The sequence below is a fragment of the Danio rerio genome, chromosome 7, assembly GCF_052040795.2.
Source record: "Danio rerio strain M-AB ecotype USA chromosome 7, GRCz13ab, whole genome shotgun sequence".
NCBI lineage: Eukaryota > Metazoa > Chordata > Actinopteri > Cypriniformes > Danionidae > Danio > Danio rerio.
In genome coordinates this window covers 8,192,296-8,219,640 of record NC_141027.1, presented here as the reverse complement: position 1 = coordinate 8,219,640, position 27,345 = coordinate 8,192,296, and the positions used below count along the sequence as shown (strand labels likewise).

At 43.6% G+C, this 27,345-nt stretch overlaps 2 protein-coding genes across 2 annotated transcripts in view; both read left to right on the top strand.

Moving 5' to 3' along the window:
• The window catches only part of f13a1b (coagulation factor XIII, A1 polypeptide b), a 44,491-nt gene extending 40,564 nt beyond the window's left edge, over window positions 1-3,927 (top strand). Inside the window, 1 exon segment of the mRNA NM_001077154.1 lies at window positions 3,547-3,927. Coding sequence (NP_001070622.1) covers window positions 3,547-3,688 — 142 coding nt within the window. The 3' untranslated portion in view covers window positions 3,689-3,927.
• A 2,526-nt stretch (window positions 3,928-6,453) lies between these two features.
• LOC137496073 (uncharacterized) lies at window positions 6,454-27,115 on the top strand. The gene is made up of 6 exons (XM_087260517.1): window positions 6,454-6,571; window positions 8,531-8,569; window positions 9,614-9,865; window positions 22,613-22,873; window positions 25,531-25,671; window positions 25,758-27,115. The coding sequence occupies exons 1-6, from the start codon at window positions 6,541-6,543 to the stop codon at window positions 25,778-25,780; spliced, it is 747 nt and encodes a 248-aa protein (XP_087116643.1). The 5' UTR covers window positions 6,454-6,540; the 3' UTR covers window positions 25,781-27,115.
• Window positions 27,116-27,345: the final 230 nt, after the last annotated feature.

Here is a 27,345-nt window from a genome sequence, read left to right as displayed (position 1 = left end):
ACAATCACTATCTTTGTAAATCCACAGGCTTTCAAATTCTTCAATATTCTTGACCTTCTTTTAAAATATGACATCAAAATAAATTCTCATTTTAATTAAATTCTGAAAAACTTGTGCCGGATGGATAGATAGATAGATAGATAGATAGATAGATAGATAGATAGATAGATAGATAGATAGATAGATAGATAGATAGATAGATAGATAGATAGATAGATAGATAGATAGATAGATAGATAGAAAAAGAGATAGATAGATAGATAGATAGATAGATAGATAGATAGATAGATAGATAGATAGATAGATAGATAGATAGATAGATAGATAGATAGATAGATAGATAGATAGATAGATAGACGGATGGATGGCTAGACAGACAGAGATGGATGGATGGATGGATGGATGGATGGATGGATGGATGGATGGATGGATGGACGGACGGATACTATAGATGGATGGACGGACGGACAGACAGACAGATAGACAGACAGATAGACAGACAGATAGATAGACAGACAGACAGACAGACAGACAGACAGACAGACAGACAGACAGACAGACAGACAGACAGACAGACAGATAGATAGATAGATAGATAGATAGATAGATAGATAGATAGATAGATAGATAGATAGACAGAGACGGACAGGCCGATGGATGGATGGCTGGAAAGACAGACATGGATGGATGGATGGATGGATAGACGGATACTATGGATGGATGGATGGATGGGTGGATGGATGGATGGATGGATGGATGGATAGACAGATACTATGGATGGCTGGACAGTCAGAGATGGATGTATGGACGGACGGATACTATAGATGAATGGATGGATAGACAGACAGACAGACAGACAGACAGACAGACAGACAGATAGACAGATAGATAGATAGATAGATAGATAGATAGATAGATAGATAGATAGATAGATAGATAGATAGAGAACTCCTTTAATTCTTTTTCAGTTTTCAATGCGCCTTAACACACCTCCTTTTTTAGACCAGAATGCTTATGGGTGCACATATGAGCGCAAACGCATTTGCTGTGTTGCAAAATTAGCTCAGTTTATGAATATTAATGATCAATAATGACGAGTTAACCAAATAAATATAAAAATGACTTTGCTCGCTCGTCTGAGTGGACTAAGTAATTATTTATTTATTTAGAAAGAGAATTATAACTACTTCTTGTGAAGTAGATGAATAGTTTAGCAGTTTTAATAAACTTGTTTGTAGCTTGTAGCAAGGGTCTAAATTAACCCTTTCTGTGAGACAAAACAAAGACGATCCAGCGTGGTTATAGCGTGGTTTATTGACTAGTCTAACATATAATAAACAAATGTACACAATATAAGAAAAACATACAGAAAGCGAGGAAATTAAGAGTTTAGGTAAAATAATGGCAAATCTAGTTCAGTTCCACATAACTATTAGGGACCACCAAGATTATAAAAACAGCTTTTAATAAAGGGGCGCTCAGCCTTAAACAAACAACTGAATACCTGGATTTAGTGGGTCTGTCTCTTTCTCTTGTTGTTCGAGTTTCTCTGATGCGTGGAAGATGGAGTCCTTTAAGAAGTCTTAAGAAGATGTGTGGAGCTTGTGACGGAGATCAGAGGATACGCGAGACGCAAACTTTAAACTGAGTTAAATTTGCAGGAAAAAAAAAAAAAACGTGGACTCAGGCGAGTCACGTGGGTACAGAAACATGATCTGCCCCCTTAGGGGCACTTCTGCGGAGACCTTTCTGCCGGCACCTTTCTGCCCCGATTTTGAGGCATAGATGGGTTTTAATTATGGGTCAAGTCACACCCATTTTAACTGACCAATGGTTTAGTGGAAAAGTTTTGAGCGGGAGATTTTCTTTGTCTCTCGACCGCTGATATGCATAATGAGGATCCTCCCTGAACATACAGATGGACTTTAACTCAGAGCATTAAAGAATGCAAGCCGTATAAGTTATTATAATGCTCTCAGCATCATGTGTTGTAAAATAGCAGGAGGCACCTACGGTCATGAATGTCACACCAGTAAGAAATATGGTATTTAAGGGCCATCCCTTTCTTCAGCTGCGGCCCATATGTTACAGTCAGGGCTTTACATTAACACCCGCCAACCCGCCGGGTAGATTTCAGCTTTGGCGGGTTAGACAGACACCTCCACTAGCCACTTTGGCTGGTTGGAAATAATTTTTAAATTGTGGTTTTCTTAAAAGCAGGGTTCGACTATAAGAATGACCCAATAGGCGTGTAAATGTGATCTTAGAGTGAAGAAACAGCACGACTAACAAAAAAAATAGCATTCGCGCGGGCAGAAGAAAGCAGATGAATACGGAATGAGAGGATAATCACTCGCGCTAACAGCTGATGTGGTGCGCGTGACTTTTTAAAGCGTGTGCGCGCTCCTGTTTCCTTCATTGAAGCACACGTGCCTGGAACGCAACTGTGGTCGGATCTCTTTCAAATAGTCAGGCAAAAAAGTAATGCTAATGCACACACAGTGTTGCTGCTTTCAAGAGCTCCAAACATGTCTTTTTGTAAGCAGCACTTGCTTTCGCTTTGAACAGATTATTAATCGGCCTTAACCGTGTGATCATCCTTCCATTATCACACAGTATGTTTTTCACCTGCTTTCTTTTGCTTACGGTTGTTTTTGTTTATATGGTTATCATTTTTTACGACAACATTGCTTTAATATGAGACTAACTCTTCATTTGTGTGTTAACTGGTGATCTGAGAGACCTTTAGTGAGGACAGATTACTGTGCATATTTTTGATACATGACAATACTTATTTTTAAAAGTCAATTGTATTTTTTTGGTTTCATTTAAAAAGAAATGCTAAATAAAAAGTATAGTATACAGCTATATTTAGCTTGTTTGACACATTTAAAATTTGTGGTTAAGAATTTTTTTTTTTTTTGGTGTGGTCAAAGATAAATTAGGTAATTCCTTAATTTTGAGTTGTGAAAAGTCATGTGACCCATTTGCTCATATGATACGATACAACACAAAAAACGTTAAATGAATGAGAAGGCGTGTGGACATAACACAAAATCTAAATCAACTAATTTTAGCATGTTAAAGTCATATTTATGCATATAAAAATATTTTCCCAACAACAAAATTGTGGCTAGTAAAAATGCAGAGTGGCTAGTAACATTGGAAAACTACTAGCCACAGTGGCTGGTGATCAAAAAAGTTAATGTAAAGCCCTGGTTACAGCTATTTAAACAGCATGGTGCAAAACATTAAAATGACACTTGCATCTGTTGAAAATAGCAAATAACATCTGTGTCGCACCTTGCGCCGCATCCAGTTACTATGACCATTTATGTGAAGCTGCTTTGACACAATCTACATTGTAAAAGCGCTATACAAATAAAGCTGAATTGAAGTGAGTTGAATTGCGCCAGGTGTATGATAGGGCCCAATTTGTTTGTTTAAATTCAGGCCATATAAATTGACTTACCTTAAAACAATGTAGTAAATCCAATGAATGAGTTTTTTCTCTGTGTGTCTATGTGTGATGTGTGTGTTTTTCAGTGTGATTGCTCCAGGCACCTCTATAACGTGGACTGAGGCGTTCAGCCCTCGACGGGCCGGATCTACTAAAGTGTTTGCCAAACTGGACTGTGCTGCTCTCAGACAGGTGTACGGAGAGACGGAGCTCACTGTCCAAGAATGAAAATGGCAGAACATGAAGACAAGAAACTGGCGTCTGTAGTCTATGACCAAAGAGAATTTGCATGTGAACTCGAGAGTAATCAAGAGAAACATCATATTGCTGCATGTTACCAGTGCATGATATTATTGTGTGTTCAGTTAAATAGTTATCACAGTGTATATTGTCATTTAGCCATCCTTGTCCTTTATGTAAGAAGAGTAATGCTGTACTGCATAGAAAATAAACGACCAACAAAAAAAGTGTTTGCATTTCTTTTTTCCGTGAACGTGACATCTCAATAAGCAGAACTCTTTTTCAAGAGTTCACACTTATGCAGAGTTCTGACTGCATGATTTTAGCCCTGATTTTGGCTCGCCGACAGGTTTTGAGAAATCACAGACAAATTCCTGAAATCACAGGCAAATCGATGCTCATGCACGTGAGTGTCAATCACACAGTATAACCTATCAAAGACGCGATCTGAGAGAATCGCAGATGAGTCGCCGTGACTGTGAGATATTTGGTGTGCTGAATATCTGGAGCTGTCGGCGATTTAAATAATGCTGTGTGAAATGAGTTTTGACTGAAAATACCATCAGCGATCGCCTACAGCCAATGAGAGAGCAGCATTCACAGCTGTGTGTGTGTGTGTGTGTGTGTGTGTAGATGTTTCCCAGAGATGGGTTGCGGCTGGAAGGGCATCCGCTGAGTAAAAACCAATGACTGTAAAAAATATGGACGACGCGACAGCCCCTTTTCCCATTGAACGCCTTGAGGGCAAAACGCCTGCTTGACGGGCACAAACTGTCGCAAAAGACTGCTGAAATTGGAGCCTTGACATGCGCAGAAGGACTGTCTGATGGAGCCAGAGGAGGGGCCGCGAAAATGAGCGGAGTCGAGCTTCCAACCAAACGCTTTAGGTAAAATCAACCACGCCCCCCAAACTTCTCAGCATGCGTTTGCTGTCATATCAACACAAATGGATGTAATAACGTTAACAAATATGAGGGTTTTATATATTCAATCGCGCCAGCTCCAGGCCGCAGCGCATAACCTACTCGCGGCGTCGCGGGCTGATTCCGGCTCGCATGCGGCAGCGCCGGCTCGCTCGGCCGCCGCATCTGGCTCGATTGACTCGGGCTGGAATCGGGCAGTGAGTCCAGGCATCCGGAGTAGGTCCAGCAGAGGCAGTCAGTCTGAGCTCTGAGGGGTAAGTCTCCAGCAGGCGAGAATCTAGCCGGAACTGGCCCGAGTGCGTTTTGCTATCTGGGTGGTTAGGCGTGTATCAGCAAACTAATAAAGCCCGAAAAAAGCCCTGACCTTAGCGAATAAACAGTGTTCCACCAGGATCATGTATGTCAGAAACTGTAGTTTACTGCTGAACTCATTTTGTCATGGTAAAATAACACAGAAATCGAATAATAACACTTCAGACTCCTGCTGAAGCTCAGACGCGCTGCTTTGAGAAACTGTCAATCACAGCTGTCAATCACGATGACACGCCCAGCATTAAATTACTGCTAAAAACAAACTGTTTACAAAAATGAAGATCTGCACCTATTTCAGCACAATAACCAGTGCCTTAATCCACCAGAACCATCTTTCGGGACATTTTATGGCAAGTGTAATAATTTTTTTATTTGGGCTCAAGTCTCCTTCATTAACACGGAGGAGGCGGGCTTTATGACTTGTACCGTAGCCAGCCCCCAGGGGGCGATCTAACGGCCGAGACCTTTACTCAATTGCAGGCTTGCGGCACACTTGGTAAAAACGTGCTGGATAAGTTGGCGGTTCATTCCGCTGTGGCGACCCTGGATTAATAAAGCGACTAAGCCGACAAGAAAATGAATAAATGAAGTTATTAATAATAATAAAAATAATAAGAATAACAACAAGTATACTGTATATACTTTTGTGAGGTAAAAAAATTAAAAGGGGACCCTTGTATTTGCTATAGCCCCAGGGCCCAATGTGTTTTTAATCCGGCCCTGTCTGTAAGTATTTGGAATATCTACTGTATATAATTGAAGACTTTAAACATACAAAGATGGTACACTGCTATACTTGATTGAATGAATGAATAAATTAATGAATGAATAAACGAACGAATGCATGAATGAATGAATGAATGATTGAATGAATGAACGAACACATTTGGTTGCTTCAGAAATAGACAATGGAGAAGTTTCAAAGATGACTGAAATAACTTAACCTGTTAAAGAACCTAGATCCAATGCTATGTAAAATTGCTTTGTCTTGTATAAACTTTTAGAATGTGGTGTGATCTACTATTTAAGTTTTGTCTTTTTTAACACTCACTGTCATTTACTGTTACTACTCCTGTGTTGTCCTCGCTGTTTTCTGGACATTTACGTTAAAGAGTTTTTCTGTTCAGTCCATTTCACCCCACTTGTTGTTTATTTTGCTACTTTTCAGTTGTCCTCATTTGTTTTCCATTTGCTGTATTTATGCAAATATTAACTTTTGCAAAATAAAAAATAAAAACTGCTTAATATAGTTTGTACAAAAAACATTTTTTATTGCTATTAAATGCAACTTATTATTTTATTATTTTTATTTTGTGTAAAAATTCAAGCAAACTTGTAAGTCATATATGTGATTTGCATATATATGTATGATGATTGTATTAGCATAAATGGAATCAAATCCTAGAATTGTGGTAAGAGGGCATTCTCTCTCTCTCTCTCTCTCTCTCTCTCTCTGTGTGTGCATGTGTATGTGTGTGCGTGTGTGTGAGTAAGTGTGTGTGTGTTTCTGTCTATCTGTCTGTGTGTGTGTGTTTGTGCACACACAGGAAGAGTTGAATCTTAAACACAGACTGGATGTTCTGCAAGTGTCATTAATAGATCAGGATGGAGCTCATCTCACTTCCTCTAATCCTCTGTGAGTATCAGTATATCATTTATCCATCATTTTATTTTTTTAATGATCTGACTTTAAGATAAATGTGTAGCTTATGATATATAAATATAAATATATACATATATATATATATATATATATATATATATATATATATATATATATATATATATATATATATATATATATATATATATATATATATATATATATAAATGCACTGATATGCCGTTTATGAATGAGATCATTACTGTAGTTTCTTTAGTCGTACTGTTTAAGGTTTGTGATTGTTCATGAGTGGGACTGAATATGCTGTCATGAGTTGATATATTTGTTTTCATATTTACTGTTTATTGCAATCCTTCAGTGTTTTTGATCCACATTAAAGTTAAGTGTGTGAATTAATATGTTTGGGTAATTCCATAGTTGCTATAGTAACACAACAACTATAGTAATATAAACAAATTACTACACAGTTTTTTGACTATATATCATAATGCAACACACCACAGTTTACTGCAGTAAAACTAAAGTATACACTGTAAAAAATCAATTTGTGTTGGCCAACATGAAGGAATTAAGTTCACTTATTGCTTTTTACAAAAGCTCATTTTAAATAAGTAGTTTGAACAAACAGCAAACATCATTTGTTGATTGTACAGTATATATATATATATATATATATAAAGATAGATCATAATTTATTAGATAATAATAAAAGTTTATGAATAAAACTTATTTAAACAAGATAATAATGGATAATAATTTGTTATTAGATAAAGTATATCTATATTAATACAGTTTATGAGTTCACTATAGTTAATACTACAGTATGCTGGAGCATTCATTACTAAAGTGTTTTACTAAATACTTCAATGTTATACGCTTTACTATGGGTAAAAACACTACAGCAGTGGTTCTCAAACTTTTTTCATCAGTACCACCTCAGAAAAAAAAAGGTCTTTCCAAGTGCCACCAAAAATGAGCAGTATTGAAATACAGTAGCGTAGTAGGCCCAGTAAAGCAGCTACAACTCTGCACAGTTAAAAAAAACTTGGCAGATTACCTCAGAAATATAGGCTATATGGCATATATGGTATATTATATAGATCATTTTTGATAAATTTTGAAATGTGTAGCATGTACATGACATATTTCATTCCTTCTTGTACCACTAGAAGGAAGCCTGCGTACCACTAGTGGTACACGTACCACAGTTTAAGAACCACTGCACTACAGTATTTCTAATTTGTTTACATTTTTTAAAGCAAAATGATTCCACAAATATTTTGAATAATCAGGTTTTGCAGTGAAGTACTGGTTGATTTGAATGCTGCTGTCCTTTGTCTGGTTTTACTTATATCCTGACAGCATATAAATATATAAATATAAATATTCTTAGAAGTTTATACAGATATTTTACTCTTTCAGCCTCAGTCTCGGTTTATTTTGAAATATTTTTTGCATATATGACAATTTTATTAATATTCCTTGGACGTAGTCACCACAGCGACAATCAATCCAGTCAATCCAGCATATTTTTTACGCAGCGGAGGCCCTTCCAGCTGCAACCCAGCACTGGGAAACACCTTTACACTCTCACATTCCCACACGCACCCATACACTACGCCCAATTTAGCTTATCAACTCACCTATAGCACATGTGTTTGAACTATGGGGGAAACCGGAGCACCCGGAGGAAACCCACGCAAACACAGGGAGAACATGCAAACTCCACACAGAAATGCCAACTGGCCGACTCGAACCAGCAACCTTCTTGCTGTGAGGTGACAGTGCTAACCACTGAGCCTCCGTGACGCCCCATATGAGAATTTATATGTTTAAAAACCAGGCATGTACTTATGTCACATGTCATTTGAATAGAGTGCCATATCAGATTTCTATTTTTATATAGTCATTTTCTATGTGCCAAATGTAATGAAAAATACATTTGAAAAATTGCTTGTCTCCTCTTTTTAGTGCTTATTTCAAACATCGACCGTGGACACACCCTGGAAGGTGATGTATTTTATATATTTATTCATATTCACACTTTCAGCTATGAAAAAAAAATTTAATCATTTAAAAATAACAGATTTCTCTGGATTTAGTAGGTCTTTGATTGGAGTAAAATGTTGATATTTAGTTTTCTTCTGTAAAGCTTTGATAACATTCCTCCCAAATCTGAAACACTGCTAACAGTTTCTGTAGAATCTACAGTAACTTACTGTAAATCAATTCCTGCAAAAAATACTGTATTTACATTTAGAGCACCATTTATTTTGCTGTAAACATATTTACAGAATTTTGTATATATCTTTACTGTAAGCCTAAAACATACCACAATTTTCACAATGCAACTTTAAAATGCAGCAACAATTTACTTAACTGTCCTACAGTAAAATAGAGTTTATATAACGGTTAAATACTGTCATTTTGTTCACAGCATAAATATTGTCTTTTTTGTTAGTGCTGTTGTTGTTTTGCATAAAATGACAATTGTTCAGAAAAGCAATTGTTTCATTTGTTAAGATTGAAAATCAAGGTTATTCCACAAAATATTGATTTCGTCATATTTTACGGTAAAAAAACAGCTCGAGAGATGTTCGAGATGTGAAAAAGCGCGCTCAGTGGCCTCTCGCGGATTTGCCAAAGCAAAAACTGCAAAAATACGTTCCTCCCGGGATGTATTTCGCAGTCTCCAGAAACGTCCATGGGACTACGTGTTCAGAATGAGCCTGGGTTGATTTTACCCCAGTATTTTGAATGGAGTTTCTCGGCTCACCTGGTGAGCCTGACTGCGCTTACATATCTTTCATCTCGTTTTACGCTTGAACAACTAAATGAATGATGAAGTCTATTTAACTGAATGTATTTTAATGAAATTACAACGTCGATGCTGGAAAAGGAACATTATGAAATTGAAAATAGTCCAGAAGTTTATCACTGGCTGAAAAACTGTGCATATACTCCATTAAAAGCAGTATGGTGTTTTTACACAGCAAAAGCATGTTGTGTAAAATAGTTAAACGTCTAACTTATATATTTAATGTGATGTTACAGAGAGACCAAAAGCTGCAGTGATTGTAGAGCCAAACAATCATGAAAGTGTCACTGTCAAATGTGAAATATCAGGAGCTGATGACGACTGGACGTACAGCTGGTTTATAGAGGGATCATCTCGTCCCTTCAGCATTGCCAGAGCGCTGAGTGTGAACACAGATATTACCAACTGCAGCACAAACATCACCTGTAGAGGAGAGAAAAACAGTAAAGTGAAGTCAGAGATCAGCGACGCCGTCACATTCTCATACCGTGAGTCAGATGCTCTTCACTTATGGAACAACAATAATGCCAAAACTATTTGAAATTTTAAAAAAGCTTGTCGGGATGGGAGACAAACAGATGTAGAGGTTAAAAAGACTGCAGACTGTACTGTCTGTCGCTGGATCACCTCTTGAGTTCTGAGGGGCAGATATACTATAAAGCTTTTTAATACAAACACTTTTGGCATTACTTTTGTTCCATATTCACTGCATATAATACAATGAGCTCAGTAGCATCCCAAAAATAAACACTTTGAAATCATCATGAAGGTGATGTCAAGGATGAAAAAGGGGGTTTTGCTTAATACAACTTCATTTAAAAAATGACGCTTCTCTAATTGTTTCCTCGCTCCTTCATTTGTCAGCCAGTGACTGAAAAACTAAATTTAGTCATCCTGAATGACATCTCAATTCACGAATAGTGTAATGAAGAAGCGGGAAGTGAGGAATTTTCTGCAATGATTGAAACACGGACCCGATAGATAACACAAGTACATCTGCAAGACGTATTTTAAAGATCTGTTGGGTCTGGAAAACATCTGCTGTTTACAAGGATCTGATAAACATCTTTAAAGGTCCTGTGAAATTAAGTATTAGCAGGGCTTAACATCAACACCCACCAACCCGCCAAATGCAGGTGGGTTAGACAGTCACTCCCACTAGCCACTTTGGCTGTTTGAAGATCATTTTTAAATTGTAGTTTTCTTAAAAGCAGGGTTCGACTATAAGGATGACCCAATATGCGTGCAAAAGTAATCTTAGAATCGAGAAACGGCACGACTAGCAAAAATAATAGCATTCGCACGAGCAATAGAAAGCAGATGAATACCGAATGAGAGGAGGATCAGTCGCGCTAACAGCTGATGTGATGCGTGCGACTGTTTAAAGTGCGTGCACGCTTAAGTTTCCTTGCTTGAAGCAACCGTGGCTGGAACGCAACTGTGATCGTGTCATGATCACCAGCGATCTAACCACCAGAGGTCGCTGGAAAACATAGACAAGACTCAGCTATAGTGTTTGTGTTTGAGCAGTACTTGTAAGCTGCGTCCCAAATGGCACACTATACACTATGCACTCATGCACTATGTACTTATGCACTTACACACTCAACAGTAGTATATGTATGTAGTGTCATCCCAAATGGCACATTAATGTTTTTTTACTAAACGGAAATTCAAACCGTTTTCCTTATGACGTTTGACGGTTGCCAAATCAGTGAACTAAGCGACCGAATTATCAAATAATACCTGCCGTTAGTATTGCCGCATTCACCATCGGGAGGCGCTATAATCACTCTCGTAGGAGATTTTTGCTTTTATCATACAAAATAAATTAAGTTATCCAACATGTGCGTCCGATAGCTCCGCCTCTTCCGCGACGTAAGCAAACCTGCGGTCGTTGAGTGCGTGAAGTGTCCATCATTCCACACTTCATTTTAGCGGCTAAATGAGTGCATCATCCGGGTAATTAAAGTGCACTTATTATTTTTAGAGTTTTCAGTGTGAACACTAATTATAATACAAAATGGCGTAGAATAGTGCATAGGTATGCAATTTGGGTCGCAGCTATTGTCTATGATTCAATCCTTGAGCAGCTTCAGCTGTGCAAAAGTAATCAGTCAGGATCTAGAACATGTGTGTGAACAGAGTGCATGTATGAAGTTGTAGTCCATGAACTGGCGGACTTGTAGTTTGTGTGAGTGTGAATGTTTTCCAGCAACCTCTGGTGGTTAGAACGCTGGTGATCCTGACAGATCGGTTCTCTTTCATTTAGACTAGACAAAAATCTAAGCAGCATCGGTTGCCTTTGCTTTGAACAGATTATTAATTGGCCTTAACTGTGTGATCATCCTTTCATTATTACACACAGTATGTTTTTTTTTTTTTTTTTTTGCTTGCCTTCTTTTGCTTACAGTTATTTTTGTTTATATGGTTATCATTTTTTTACAACAACATTGCTTTAATATGAGACTACCCCTCTATTTATGTGTAGTTGGTGATCTGAGAGACCTTTAGCGAGGACAGATTACTGTGCATATTTTTGATACATGACAATACTTATTTTTAAAAGTCAATTGTTTTTAAAGTATAGTATACGGCTATAATTACCTTGTTTTGACACATTTAAAATTTGTGGCTAAGAAATAATTATTGTTTGGTGTGGTCAGAGATAAATTTGGTAAATCCTTAATTTTGAGTTCGGAAAAGTGATGTGAAATAAAAACTGTTTGCAGTATAACACCATGAAACCATGACCCAATTTCTCATACACGACTCACAAAACATGAAATGAATGAGGCATGTGGACAACACAAAATCTAAATCCAGTCATTTTAATAATGACTTTTAATAATAATTAATAATAATAAGAATTCCTTACATTTATATAGTGCTTTTCTAGGCACTCAAAGCGCTTTACACAATGGGGGGAATCTCCTCATCCACCACCAATGTGCAGCATCCACCTGGATGACGCGACGGCAGATATATTGCGCCAGACTGCACATCACACACCAGCTGATTGGTGGAGAGGAGACAGAGTGATGAAGCCAATTGAATATGGGGATGGTTAGGAGGCCATGATGGACAGAGGTCAGTGGGCAGATTTGGCCAGGATGCCAGGGTTAAACCCCTACTCTTTTTTCGAAGGACATTCTGGGATCTTTAAAGACCACAAAGTCAGGACCTCAGTTTAACGTCTCATCCGAAAGATGGCACTCACTGAGCAGTATAGGGTCCCCATCACTATACTGGGGCATTAGGACCCACACAGGCCGCAGGTTGGGCGCCCCCTTCTGGCCTCACTAACAGCACTTCCGGCAGCAACCTAGCTTTCCCATGTGGTCTCCCATCCAGGTACTGACCGGGCGCAGCCCTGCTTAGCTTCAGTGGCCGATCATGTTGCAGAGAGCTAGCTGTCGGCAATTTTTACACACTATTTTAGCGTGTTTATAGTGTTTACACTCTATTTTTACTATTTTAGCCATTTTAGCGTGTCAAAGTCATATTTATGCATAAAACTATTTTCCCAACAACAAAATTGTAGCTAGCGAAAATGAAGAGTGGCTAGTAACGTTGGAAAACTACTAGCCACTGTGGCTGGTGATCAAAAAAGTTAATGTCAAGCACTGAGTATTAGTATCAGTATGTTAGTCTTAAGCTAGTATGGTCCAAGACAGTGTCAAAATTCGTATTTAGAAGATGCAAGCCTGATATAAACATAAACACCTAAATGAATCAATGATTTTTGGAGGTCACCTCCAACTTTAGTTTCTGATCAAACCTTCTGACCAATCAAATACTCTCTTGCATCTGACATGCCCCGCCCCCTTCAAGACGTTTCTCATTTGCTTTTCATTTGATTCGCTTGATATTACGCCCCAAGTCTAGGGAAAACAACATGGGCATAATAAACAAAGAAAACAAATGTGTTGGGGTGGTGGATTTTCCAAACACAACAAAATCTAAGACAAAAGATTCCCTTCGGTCAACAACCAAACTCAGAAACTCAGTTGAGAGTATATGAATAGATTTATTATAGAAAAAATGTGGTTAATATAAATGAGCATCTCTTCAGGGTGACCACATGAGGCCAAAATAACAAACAAAAGAATCTATAAAGTAAATGCACTAAATTACCTATTACTATTTAAAGAAAAATACAAGAAAGCTTACCTTACTCCCTACACATAAACATAGTCAAAAGTAATCAAATAAATAGGCAGGCCACCCCTACACGCTCAAACTCTCAAAATATTTTAACGTATGATGAACATCAGTACAATATCGGTTGTTGGTCGTCGGCCGGAGGGGTGAGGGAAACCCAGGAGCTCCACTCCAAACACCGAACGCACAAAAACGAACTCTGCCAGAAGCTCCCTTATATACAGGCCTCCGAGACCAGCAGCCAATCAGAACAAGGGATGACGCCGGTATGGGAGCCTATGAGACAACAGAAAAACAACAAGAAGACGGGAAAAAGAAAAAGACAGAGTCCATAAAATTCGCAAAAATAAATGAATAAACTTCAGTCGAAACACTTGAGCTCAACCACTCTCACTGGTAGAGCTGTGAGAAACAAAACTCTATCGGGTGTTTTTTTAGGAAGAGGAGGAGCTACTCTATGTACCGCCCTATCTTCATGTTTCAGCTGAGACTACGTCAAACATAGATAAAAAAAAATCACATTTCAAAGCACTATTCGGGATCTTTAACAGGTCTGTTTTATGAACATTCTAAATCAGTGGTCACCAATCTCGGTCCTAGAGGGCCGGTGTCCCTGCAGAGTTTAGCTCTAACTTGCCTCAACACACCTGGCTGGATGTTTCAAGTATACCTAATAAGACTTTGATTAGGGTTGGAACTAAAATCTGCAGGACACCGGCCCTCCAAGAACAAGTTTGGTGACCACTGTTCTAAATTATAAACATGTAAACCTTTTCACCTGTAAGTTTCAAATATGTCAGCTGTTTCCCTGGAGTGAGTTCTTAACAGCTTTAGAACTGTACACTCTGTTCCATTGTGTTTCCATAGCAACACATTAAGCTTCAGCTAAGATGAGCAACCAATTTTGATAATTGGATTGTAATTCTGCCATTCTAAATTCTGTACATTCCAAGTTCCACATTTGGAACTGTACTTCTCAAAGGGTTAACCCATTCTTAGCTACTTATGAACTCCTTATGCACGTCCAACTAGTGCATTTATGTTAAATAACAATAGAAAAGTGTACACTCAAGATCAACAGTTTAAACACAGGAGTTCATGAGTAGTTAAGGATGAGGTAATGATGATGTGCCCCTCCAAGTTAAGTCATGACATAATTAGACATTAACAGCTCATAAGTTCATGTTGATGACATTTAGCTTAAAGGGCACCTATGATGAAAAACGTTCGAGGTTACAGAAGTAACCCTTCGTTCCCCGAGGAGGGGAACGGAAGTGCCATGAATGGGAGGATTCGGATCAGAAGCCGCTTATCTGGAGAGTATTGAACGGGCCAATGAATGAAATTAATTGGCAGCGTAAGCTTGCGCAGGTGTGCGACATCTGCAATCATCTCAGCATATAAGCACACCTGAAGCCAGCAGACGCCATCCTTTTAAGCTGAAGAGACTTTCAAACAGCTAAGGGACAGTCATTATGGCGACGGAATGGCACTTCCGTTCCCCTCCTCGGGGAACGAAGGGTTACTTCTGTAACCTCGAACGTTCCCCTTCGGTTGGGGAACTTCAGTGCCATGAATGGGAGAATATGGAAAGCGCCATAATGACTGCACCTTACCAACACCCCCGATGAGGAGATAGTCAAGCAAGCGTGACGCACCCACATCATGGGGGGCGCGGTCCTCCAACGTGTCCCTGGCCCTAATTTATCCTACTTCAACAGAAGTTTTACGGATTTAGATATATTTTTTGGGAAGTCGTGAGCATCTAGATAATTCTAGGAAATACGACAGTACGTTGGGAAGCGTGCAATCCCGATAGGGAGGACGCTGCGGAGGCCATCCGTTACCCAAGGGGGGGATAGATGGCAGAATTTACCTATGGACTAGCCCTAAAAAGGGGGAGTACGCATAGCAAAGAGTGGTTAGCGGAGAGGGAAGACACGGGTCCGCCCAGGGGGGGGACTTAACCGTGGCGGAATAAGCATATGGGATCGCCTAGTGGGGATCACGCATAGCAGGCACCTATACCCAAAACGCGGGCTGACCAGCGGGCAGACCTACAACGTAGTGGGCCAGCAAGTGACTCCTCCGCCGAGTCAGTGCTGGGGGCCACGGAGGAATCTGCAGGGCTCACCTGACGGGGAACTTTACTGACAGATAAAAAAGGCGCACGTACCTCCGTGTTAGGGAGAATGGCGCAGCAAGCGTGTTTCAACACCCTACCGAGTTGTCTCCTCAATCACCAAAGGGTTACCTAATACCCTTGAGGAAACCGGCTCCACTCGCAGATTGTAAAACCTTGCAAATGTGTTGGGTGTCGCCCAGCCCGCAGCTCTACAGATGTCTGTTAGAGAGGCGCCGCGTGCACGCGCCCAAGAGGATGCAACGCTCCGAGTGGAGTGTGCACGTACTCCCGGGGGACACGGCTGACCTCGACTCGAATAAGCGAGTGAAATGGCATCCACAATCCAGTGGGATAATCTTTGTTTCGATACGGCACTTCCCTGCTGCCGACATAACAGACAAAGAGCTGCTCAGATGATCTAAAATTCTGAGTACGGTCCACATAAATGCGCAGAGCGCGAACTGGACAAAGTAAAGAAAGGGCTGGGTCTGCCTCCTCCGGGGGCAGCGCTTGCAGGTTCACTACCTTATCTCTAAAGGGGGTGGTAGGAACCTTGGGCACATAACCGGGGCGGGGTCTCAGGATAACGTGAGAGTAATCCGGCCCGAATTCCAGGCACGAGTCACTGACCGAAAATGCCTCCAGGTCCCCGACCCTCTTGATGGAGGCCAACGCAACCAGCAGAGCTGTCTTCAGGGACAGAAATCTTAGAGATACTGATTCGAGTGGCTCAAAGGGATCGGATCGCAGACTCGTGAGAACGAGGGCGAGATCCCAAGAGGGCATGAGAGGGGGGCGAGATGGATTAATTCGCCTAGCACCCCTAAGGAACTGGATGACCAGGTTATGCTTTCCCACGGTGCCGCCAGCTACCGCGCTATGATAAGCGGAGATGGCGGCCACGTAAACCTTGAGAGTGGAGGGCGACAGCCTGCTGTCCAACTTCTCTTGAAGGAAAGAGAGCACAACACTAATCTGGCAATTTCGGGGGTCTTCTCTGCGAGAGACGCACCATTCAGTGAATAGACTCCACTTCAGGGCGTAGGCGCGCCTCGTGGAGGGGGCTCTAGCCTGAGTGATGGTATTAACCACCACAGTCGGTAGGTTACCCAAGTCTTCCTCGCGTCTAGGGACCACACGTGGAGGTTCCAAAGAACGGGGCGAGGGTGCCAGATGGTGCCCTGTCCCTGAGAGAGTAGGTCCTCTCTCAAAGGGATCCGCCAGGGGAGGGCCGTCGCGAGGAGTGAGAGCTCTGATATCCAGGTCCGGTTGGGCCAAAGGGGCGCAACTAGCAGAACCTGTTCCTCGTCCTCCCTGACCTTGCACAGAAACTGCGCGAGCAGGCTCACTGGGGGAAACGCATACTTGCGCATGCCCCGAGGCCAGCTGTGGGCCAGTGCATCCGTGCCGAGAGAGCCCTCGGTCAGGGAAAAAAACAACTGGCAGTGAGCGTTCTCGGGGGAAGCAAACAGATCGATCTGGGCCTCCCCGAATCGCCATATCAGCTGAACAGACTCGGGGTGGAGTCTCCATTCTCCAGGGCGTAACAGCTGTCGTGAGAGCGCATCGGCTGCACGATTGAGCGTGCCTGGGACGTGAATGGCGCGCAGCGATTTCAGCCGCGGGTGACTCCAGAGGAGCAGACGGCGGGCGAGCTGAGACATGCGGCGAGAGCGCATACCCCCCATGCGGTTGATATACGCCGCTGCCGCCGTACTGTCCGTCCTGACCAGCACGTGTTGCCGCTCCAGCACCGGTAAAAAGCGGTGGAGAGCGAGGAACACTGCCAACAGCTCTAGGCGATTGATATGCCAATGCAGCTGGGCACCCTTCCAGAGGCCCGCAGCCGCATGCCCGCGACACACGGCCCCCCAACCCGTGTTGGAAGCGTCTGTTGAAACAACAACATGGCTGGACGCCTGTCCTAGAGGCACACCGGCCTGTAGGAACGAGGGGTCGTTCCAAGGGCTGAGGGCGCGGCGACACAGCGCAGTAACCGAGACCCGGTGTGTGCCCGCGTGCCATGCGCGTCTGGGGACCCGATCGTGAAGCCAGTGCTGAAGTGGTCTCATATGGAGCAACCCGAGCGGCGTGACGGCGGCTGCGGATGCCATATGCCCCAGGAGCCTCTGAAAGAACTTCAGTGGGACCACTAGTTTGCTGTCGAGCTCCCTCAGACAGTTCAGCAACAGGCGAGCGCGTTCCTCGGAGAGGTGCGCTACCATGGTGATCGAGTCCAGCTCCATCCCGAGAAAAGAAATCCTCTGCACGGGGGCGAGTTTGCTCTTTTCTCGGTTGACCTGAAGCCCCAGTAGGCGGAGATGCCGAAGCACCTCGTCCCTGTGCATAATCAATTGCTCCCGCGAGTGGGCTAAAATCAGCCAGTCGTCGAGATAACTGAGTATGCGAATGCCCGCGAGCCGAAGGGGCGCTAGGGCACCCTCCGCGAGTTTGGTGAAGACCCGCGGAGACAGAGAGAGCCCGAAGGGGAGGACCTTGTACTGCCACGCTCGACCCTCGAACGCAAACCGCAGAAATTGGCGGTGGCGTGGAAGAATGGAGACATGGAAATACGCGTCCTTCAGGTCTATGGCTGCAAACCAATCCCGAGGACGAACGCATTGGAGAATGCGCCTCTGCGTGAGCATTCTGAACGGCAGCTTGTGCAGACAGCGGTTCAAAAAGCGCAGATCTAGGATTGGCCGTGACCCACCGCTCTTTTTGGGTACGATGAAGTATGGGCTGTAAAACCCACTCTCCATCTCGGCTGGAGGAACCGGCTCGATTGGACCCTTCGCCAGGAGGGCAGCAATCTCCTCTCGCAAGACAGGGGCGGACAGGGGGTTGACTCTGGAGAAATACACGCCCGTAAACTTGGGGGGCCGTTTCGCGAACTGAATCGCGTAACCGAGTCTGATTGTGCGTATGAGCCACCGCGAGGGGCTGGCCCGCGCTAACCAGGCAGGCAGAGCCCTCGCTAATGGAGTCATCGCTACAATCGCTGACGTACCAGCGGTGGGGCAGCGCGGAGTGGGTGTGCTGATCCGGGAAGCACGAGGGTCCCGCGGAAAAGCTGGAGGAGAGCGATTCGCTCTGGCTCCGCACCCTGACTCCGGAGAGGGGGCTGGAGGGCTGAGGGAAGGGAGACCGTCCCCCCTGCGCTCGTGAGCCACTGGCGAAGCACGTAGAGTCTGCGAGCCGGAAGGCAGCGCGTCCCGGACTGGCAGAACTCGTGCAGTCACATCCGGGGAAGGGAAAAAGTGCTCTTTTACTGATGTTTTGGTGGCACTGAAAAGTACCGTTGTTATCGGGCCCCGCCCTCCAGCGGGGAAAGAGCAAGTTTCCTCTTCTCCGGATGGCCTGTCTCAGGGACGCTTCGCGGTCCGTTTGCCGGACTTAACGGCGCCCTGGGCAGGAGGGGCTGCCTGCTTTCGAGGTGAACGCCGCGCCCGCTTGGCCGGAGGCGCAGGCGGGGGCGGGGCAGCACTCGTTGGCGGGCGCCCTCGGCGAGGAACAGCGGAGGTGGATGGCTCGGCGGGCGGAGCGGGCTTACGGCCACGCCGATAGATGACATTGCCCATCGCATCCGACTGCTCTTTCACCGCCTTGAATTCCTGGGTGAATTCACCGACGGTGTCGCCGAACAGGCCAGCCTGGGATATGGGCGAGTCAAGAAAGCGAACTGTCAACGTCGCGCATATCGGCCAGGTTTAGCCAGAGGTGGCGTTCCTGAACCACAAGTGTGGACATCGTCCTCCCCAGCGCACACGCGGCGGACTTAGTAGTCCGAAGAGCATAGTCGGTCGCGGTGCGCAGCTCATGTAATAAGCTTGGGTTGGACCCGCCCTCGTGCAGCTCGGCCAGCGCCTGCGCTTGGTAGCGCTGGTAGGTGGCCATCGCGTGCAAAGCAGAAGCAGCCTGGCCCGCAGCCTTATAAGCTCTGGCTCCGAGGGAGGCAGACAACCTACAAGCTTTGGACGGGAGGCGGGGCAAACCCCGCCACGTAGAGGCGCCGCGCGGACAAAGATTGACCGCGATAGCGCGCTCCACTGACGGGATCGCCTCATACCCCCTGGCAGCTCCGCCGTCAAGGGCGGTGAGGGCGGAGGCACTCGCAGCACGGGCAGAGAAAGGTGCCCTCCAGGACTGCGTGAGCCTACTGTGCACTTCCGGGAAGAAGGGGACGAGAGGCTTCGAAGGCTTCGCCTTCTGGTCCTCTACGTAGCACCCATCTAGTCGGTCCGGCCGCGGAGCTGGGGGATAAACCATCTCCAACCCCACGGCCGAAGCAGCCCGGGAAAGCACGGCTAACATGTCCGCTTCAGGATCCGATTTGACAGCGCTCACCTGCCCGGAGGGGGCGAGCGGGTCCGGATCTTCGTCAGACAGTGAAAGCCCACCCTCCGATGCCGCGGAGGACATCTGATCTCCGGTGTCAGCGAGTGTGAGAGCTACCATCTGGTTAGACGGATCACTCTCACCACCCGAAGCTTGGATGGAGCGCCGTGAGGAGCGAGAGGTCCGCGAGCCCGTGGGCGGCGGATTAGCTCCCGCTGAAACCCTCAGATCTGCCCGAGCGCCCGCTGCTTTTTTAGAACAGGAGGCAACTGGGGTGGCTCGCTCTCTTGCGAAAGTTAGCCGCGATCTTAGCTGTGCAACGGTCATGGCATCGCAATGACGACATGAACCGCCCGCGAGCACCGCATTAACATGCTGGACCCCCAAACATGCAATGCAGTGATCGTGTCCATCATCCGGAGACAGGAAACCCCCGCATCCAGAAACGCACAGTCGGAGCGCCATCCTGAAAAGGACGTGCTGCACGACTGTGTTGCTCTTTTAGGAAAGTTGCAACTATACGCACCGCTCTGGAGGACCGGACCCAAAGAACCGCAGGCAAGGGAGTAACCCAGCTCGACCGTCTGCCACCGCGAAGACCCACTCTGGACCGGGAGACACACTCGTTCGCTCTGAAGTGCTGATCAGCAAGAGGAACCCTCATCGACTCACTCAGAAAGGATCTGAAGCGAAAAGGATGGCGTCTGCTGGCTTCAGGTGTGCTTATATGCTGAGATGATTGCAGATGTCGCACACCTGCGCAAGCTTACGCTGCCAATTAATTTCATTCATTGGCCCGTTCAATACTCTCCAGATAAGCGGCTTCTGATCCGAATCCTCCCATTCATGGCACTGAAGTTCCCCAACCGAAGGGGAACCTACTTTCCAAGCTGTTTGGACAGACGTGTGCAAGTATAGTGTATAGACCAGGTGTGGGCAAACTTGATCCTGGGGGGCCAGTGTCCTGCATAGTTTAGCTCCAACCCTATTCAAACAGACCTCCCTATAGAGTTCAAGTGATCTTGAAGACACTGATTGGTTTGTTCAGGTGTGTTTGACTAGTGTTGGAACAAAACTCTGCAGGGACAGCGGCCCTCGAGGATCAAGTTTGCCCATCCTTGGTATAGACGGTCATATTGGGGTGATATAAACACACACAGTTCTTTTTTTTTTTTTTTTCAATCTAACAAAAAAAAAAAAAACAGTTGACCAATTGGAGCAGTTTTCAGACCGACCACAACTTTACGTAGGAGTGCGGTCCCCCCGCCCATCAATATTGATTGACAGCCTTGCGTCACAATCATATCCTCAGTTACTTGTTGCATGTCTGCCATTTTTAGCGTGTGAGTCAAAGGGATATCATTAAAGGAACACCCCTGCTCTATTTTTTGATGAAAAGCTCATTGGGCTTAACACAAGATCAATATTCTCCACATTATCGCTGTAATCTGAATTATTGCTTGTATCTTTTGCGTGGCGCGGTGCCGTGCATTTCGGAGTTCTGGGCGGAGTTTCTGTCGGGGTGCAAACTGTGGAGCTTCGGGTCAGTGGCTCGGCGTGGCGTGGGTTTCTGTTAGGGTGCACGCGGCCGAGCTTCGGGTCAGCGGCTCAGCGCGCCAGGGGTTTCTGTTGGGGTGCACGCGGCAGAGCTTCAGGTCAGCGGCTTTGCGTGATGTGGGTTTCTGTCGAGGTGCACGCGGCAGAGCTTCGGGTCAGCGGCTTCATTCGGTGCCTCAGTCAAAGTTAATTCAGTGTGTGTGGTTATTAGTCTCGGTGTACAAGCTCGGCACTTATACACCGAGACTATACAAAGACGCAAATTTTGATTTTGTATTCTCTGCTTGGTCTGTGTCCGACTCGTACATGTACGGCTGAATGCTCATCTTAGCTTAGCTTAGCTTCTATCTCTGTCTGTCAGCCTGTCTGTTGCAAACACAGAGCGTGGGAGCTCTTGGCTCCGCCCCCTTGTTACGTTGGGTGGGAGGCCGAAACTGAAGCAACACGCCCCTAAAACAGCAAACTGTGTAAACGCCCCCAACATGACACTTTTGAACACATTATAATAAAAACATCTGAACTGTGTGTTGAACTGAACCTAAACTGGCACACTCAGAACAACCATAATATTAGTATTAAATAATAAAAAAGGGGTAAACTATGTGCCCTTTAAACTTAAATGTTAACTATTACACCTATTAACAACATGTACTAACAAGTAGTTAAAGTAGCCATTATTTACTCATGAACTCTTTTGACCCATGTTGTAGTTAAAGTTAGTTCATGATTAGTGCATGCCTTAACTCATTAATACATAATAAAGTCATGTATAGTTTACATATTAATACATCGTTATTCATGTACTGTTATTGTAAGGTGTTACCACTACATCCAATCAGCTCGCAGTAGAAACAACAAGTCACGCCCACTGTGTAATATTATATTTCTTTAGGAACTGTATAACAATATGGAAAGAAATGGGTGCAGCTTCTAGTTCATGCAGACTTTAATTTGATTGTACCAAACCACAAAGTCAGCACCTTGAACACTGCCACATGTGCTGATAATTGTTGCTGCTTCGTGTGTTTTACCTTAATTTCTGTTTGTCCAGATCTTATAGAAGAACCTAAAGCTGTTTTGACTGTTCAGCCTGAACCGTCATGGATACTCGGAGGAGGCACTGTCACTCTCACGTGTGATGTAGAAGGGGAAAGCAGGGCTTGTATATGGCAGTGTGGAGGTAAAGATATCACCACGATGAGGAAGGAGATCAACATCACTGTACACTTCAGTCAAACCTGTATGTGTTACTGCTGCATACAGTCACGGACTTGCTGCTCTCAGTGGAGTGATGAAGTGAATTTGACTGTAGGTGAGTGACCATTTAAGGGATAGTTCACCCAAAAAGTAAATCTGTCATTTACTCATCTGTCACTCGTTTCTTTCTACTGTTGAGCACAAAATAAGTTATCTTGAAGAATGTTGGTTGGTATCCTCTCCATAGCGTTGCTACCTAATACCATATCTTAACCATTTGTTATCTGGAATACTCAATACTTATTGGTCAGTCTCGACATTCCAATTATGTTTTTCCAAGAAAACAACCTCTGAATAACACAGGTTTACCCGGGAGTCACTTTGAATCACCTTGACTGTTAGTGTATACTTTGAAATCCATATACTTACATCCACAATCATATGTATCTGCTTGTCTGTCCTGCTGCAGTTTTCAACTGTTTAAGGCATCTTGCAAATTAATAATACATAGGTTTGTACTTGTATATGCTCCATCCAGCCAGTTTTTGACTGTTTGGCGCCATCTTGTGTCTGAATAATCCTGTAATGAGTTGGGTCGGAAACAAAAGTTAGGATCCAAATGCAGCTTTAATTTGGGATGGTTGTACAGGCATGGTCAAAACCGTACAGGCATGGCGGCAAAACAACATGAACAAGACAAGGATAACGCTAGGATTGCTCACTATAGGAAACAAGACTCAGCAAAGTGTGTGTGTGTGAGGTATATTATAGTCTTGGTAATCCATTCTCATGAGCACAATCAGTGGTGATCTGGAGTGTGTGAGGTGCATGATGGGATATGTATTACAGTTCAGTGGCAGATGTGAAGTAGCGTGAATGATAGTGAGTATTCTTCAGTGATCCGCTAGGGGTAGATCACTGGTGATCCTGGCAAAGCCTTCCCTGTAGGAGAGGATTCCAGATGTTTCAAATACAGTCCAGGAGAGAGCTGAAGCAGAGACGGAACAAGGGGGGCAGGTCCATGCAGCAGTGGTGAACCTGGAGTGTGGAGCTAAGGATGCCCTGGAGCATGAAGCTAAGGATGCCCTGGAGCATAGAACTGAGGATGCCCTCGAGCATGGAGCTGAGGATGACCTGGAGCGTGGAACTGAGGATGCCCTGGAGCGTGGAACTGTGTATGGCCTGGAGCGTGGAGTTGCACAGGGCTGGCCTGGAAAGTGGACTTGAGGAGGCCGTGGAGCTGAGGATGATCTGGAGCATGGAGCTGCCGAGAGCCTAGAGTGTGGAGCTGCAGAGAGTCTAGTCTGTGTTGCTGAAGTAGGCCTGAGGGCTCTGGTTCAGCTGGCAGTGATAGGTCAGACAACCCCAGTGGGTCAAGAGGTTCCGGGTCACAGGGCACTGGTGGTTGAGACAACCCAAGTGGATCAGGTGGCACTGGGGGTTCAGATAACTCCAGTGGGCCGGGAAGGACTGGCGGTTCAGATAACCTCAGTGGGTCAGGTACCTTGGGTCTGGCAAACAAAGGCAGATTAGGACGTTCCGGATCAAGAGGCATTAGCGGATCAGACAGCTGCATTGACAATTATTGCATTTGTAGCTCTGGTGGCGACCATTCTTGGAGCTCAGCCAGCCCTGTTAAGTCGCACGTCTATGACGGCACTGAAAAGTCACATGGCCCAGGTGACACTGGGAAGTCCCAAAGCTCTGGAACCATTCGTGGGAATCAGGCGGCGGCTCTGGCCATTTGGTGGAATCAAGGGGATATAGTGCCTGCCATTCAGGAGATTTAAGATGGTCTGATCCACATCATTCAGGGAATTCAAAAGGATCTGGCACCTGCCATTCGGGGGATTCAACAAGCTCTGCTGACCGACATTTCGGGGATTCAAGGGGATCTGGCTCAAAGGTGGCAAGACAACATGGACAATGCTAGGACTGTTCACCACAGGAAACAAGACTCAGCAAATGTGTGTGAGTGAGGTGTAATCAGGTGTAACCTGGTAATCAGTCCTCATGAGCTTCAGCTGTGTGTTTGCAATCAGTGCTGATCTGGAAAGGGTTTGTGTGTGTTGCATGATGGGATATATAGTCCAGTTCGGTGGCAGATGTGTAGGAGTGTGAATGATAGTATGTGTTCTTCAGTGATCTGAAAGGGATCACTGGTGATTGTGACAAATCCATAGGTTAGTGTATACTCCATCAGCTGTTTTCATTTCAGTCAGCCTTGCATTTATTTAAAGAATTAATAAACTATTACGACTCAGAACAGTTTTTGTGTGTAATTCTTATGTTTTGTGGCAAGTAGCCTTGTAATAAGCATGATAAAGTACACGCAGGTGGTTGTTTATTCTCTCAGAATAAAGCCCTTAAGTCTTCTTCAACAGTACTCAGCTTTTCAATGGGCTCCTGATAAACCTGCTGGGCTTTATTCTGCAGTAACAACCTCCTAGATGTACTTTATATCTAAATTAAACATCCAGTGCTAACTTTGATGTTTGGACTGGATTTGTTTTTGTCAAACTCACATAACTCAGCCAATTAGTAAAAATTCAAACCATGATTTCACAAAGACCTACATTACATGAAAGGTCAGAGGAAAAATATTGTTTTAATCTAAGTTTAATAAGAAGAAAAGTCAAATGTGAGCAGTTGCTGGTGCTAGAGGGTGAATTGGAGCTGCACATTTTATGACAGTTTTATCATAGAAGTGAAAGTCTTTATGTTTTGATGTCGATTAATCTAATCAGTTGTATTCCATGTTTTTATTTCCAGTTTATCCATCTAATATCAAAAAACAACCAGAAGCTGCCAAAAGTAAACTGACCAATTTTAAACTGGTCAGTTTTCTACTAGCAGCTTCTCCATATCTACTGGTGTCCATCTTATTGGGAGTCAAATGCTACAGAGCTCATGGTGAGATCTCCAATTATAATGTATAAATCAATTTTTTATATTTTTTTTAATTAGACATCCCTTAATTCATTTTTTGTATTTTCCAGCTCAAGCTGAGGAGATTAATTAAAGGGATAGTTCACCCAAAACTAACATTTCTGTCATCATTTACTCACCCTAATTATTCCAAACCTGTTTCTTCCAAAGGATTTTTTGAAGAATAATGAAAATTCAACCCAGGCTCATTATGGATACATACCCCAGTATAAATTTCTGGAGAGCGGAAAATCTGTCCCAGGAGCTACTTTTTTTGCAGTTTTTGTTTTCGCGAATCCTCCAGAGGCTGTTGTGTACGCTTTTTCACATATCAAATTTCATTCGCAAGAGCCATTAGTGCCTGCTGTTTTCACATAAATCCACCAGAGGCCACTGTCGACTGACGGACCGTCCGACCAATACTCCCACCCACCCACTTCTCTAAACCCAACTGATAGAGGTTTTAAAAGTAATCCAGAAAAAGAAACGCCCTCGCAGCCACCTGATTTTTACTCCGTTTTAAGATCTTACCACATTCTCACCCTGTCATTTACTTGTTTATTTTATTTTATTTTTTGCCTTAGCCTTTGTTTTACCTGCTTTCTGAAACCGTTCTTCGCTGGACTCGAACCCCATCATCACCTTCACTCTGTGTCTCGAGTTCTCAGACATTCTTATCGAGCCACTCTGCAAACTAGTAACAGCAGAAAAGCCATCAACATGGAGTTAAGCAGTCAGCCGGTAAGCAAGAAAGAAACACAAGCCATCAGCGGCCTCATACTGCCCCATAGCGTTCGTTTTAAAGACAAAATGCAGCCATACCTACGTCTGGCTATATAATTCGTGCTCTCCAGAAATGTAAACGAGGATACATATTCACAATGAGCCTGTGTTGCGGAAATCTGTAACCACTGACGTTTATAGTATTTGTTTTCCCTACTACGGCAGTCAATGGTTACAGTTTTTTTTTTTTTTTTTTTTTTTTAGCATTCCTCAAAATATCTTCTTTAGTGTTCAATAGAAGAAACTTATAAAGATTTGGAACCACCTGGGGTGTGTAAATAGTGAGTAATATATTTATTTTGGAGGTGAACTGTACCTTTAATCAGCCGTCAGAGAGGAGGAGTGAAAGTCTGCAGTCCTGCTAAATAAACGCCAGAGTTTTTAGTTATTAGTTATTAAGTTATTACAGAAGCTTTTCTTTCTCTATTATTTTGTTTCTTTTCTTATGTCTGAATATGCTTAATCTAATTATCAAATGTCCTTATTGTTTGTTTGCTGAAATAGTTTTCAAATATGACCATGTCTTTGTAGTTGCTGTAATTTTGTGTCAAATCCTGTTTTGTTTCAACGTGTTTGCATTTTGTATACTTGGTAATAAAAAATAACAATAAAGACAGTCGTTAAAAGACCCTTTTTTTCTGTGTAAGTGGCATGATGCATTTGATTTAATGAAATTGCAGTTATTAATGTTGGAGTAAATATATATGACATTTTAAACTGAATATCTCTGTATCTACACAGACATAATGGAGACACTTCATATTTGTGACTCATTTGATTTAAGATGAATGTGTGCATAAAAGTGTGTCTGTAACCTCAAAAAGCCCATGTTGTTGTGAAATTTTCTGTATTACGTTCTCACACTTCCCTTTTTTT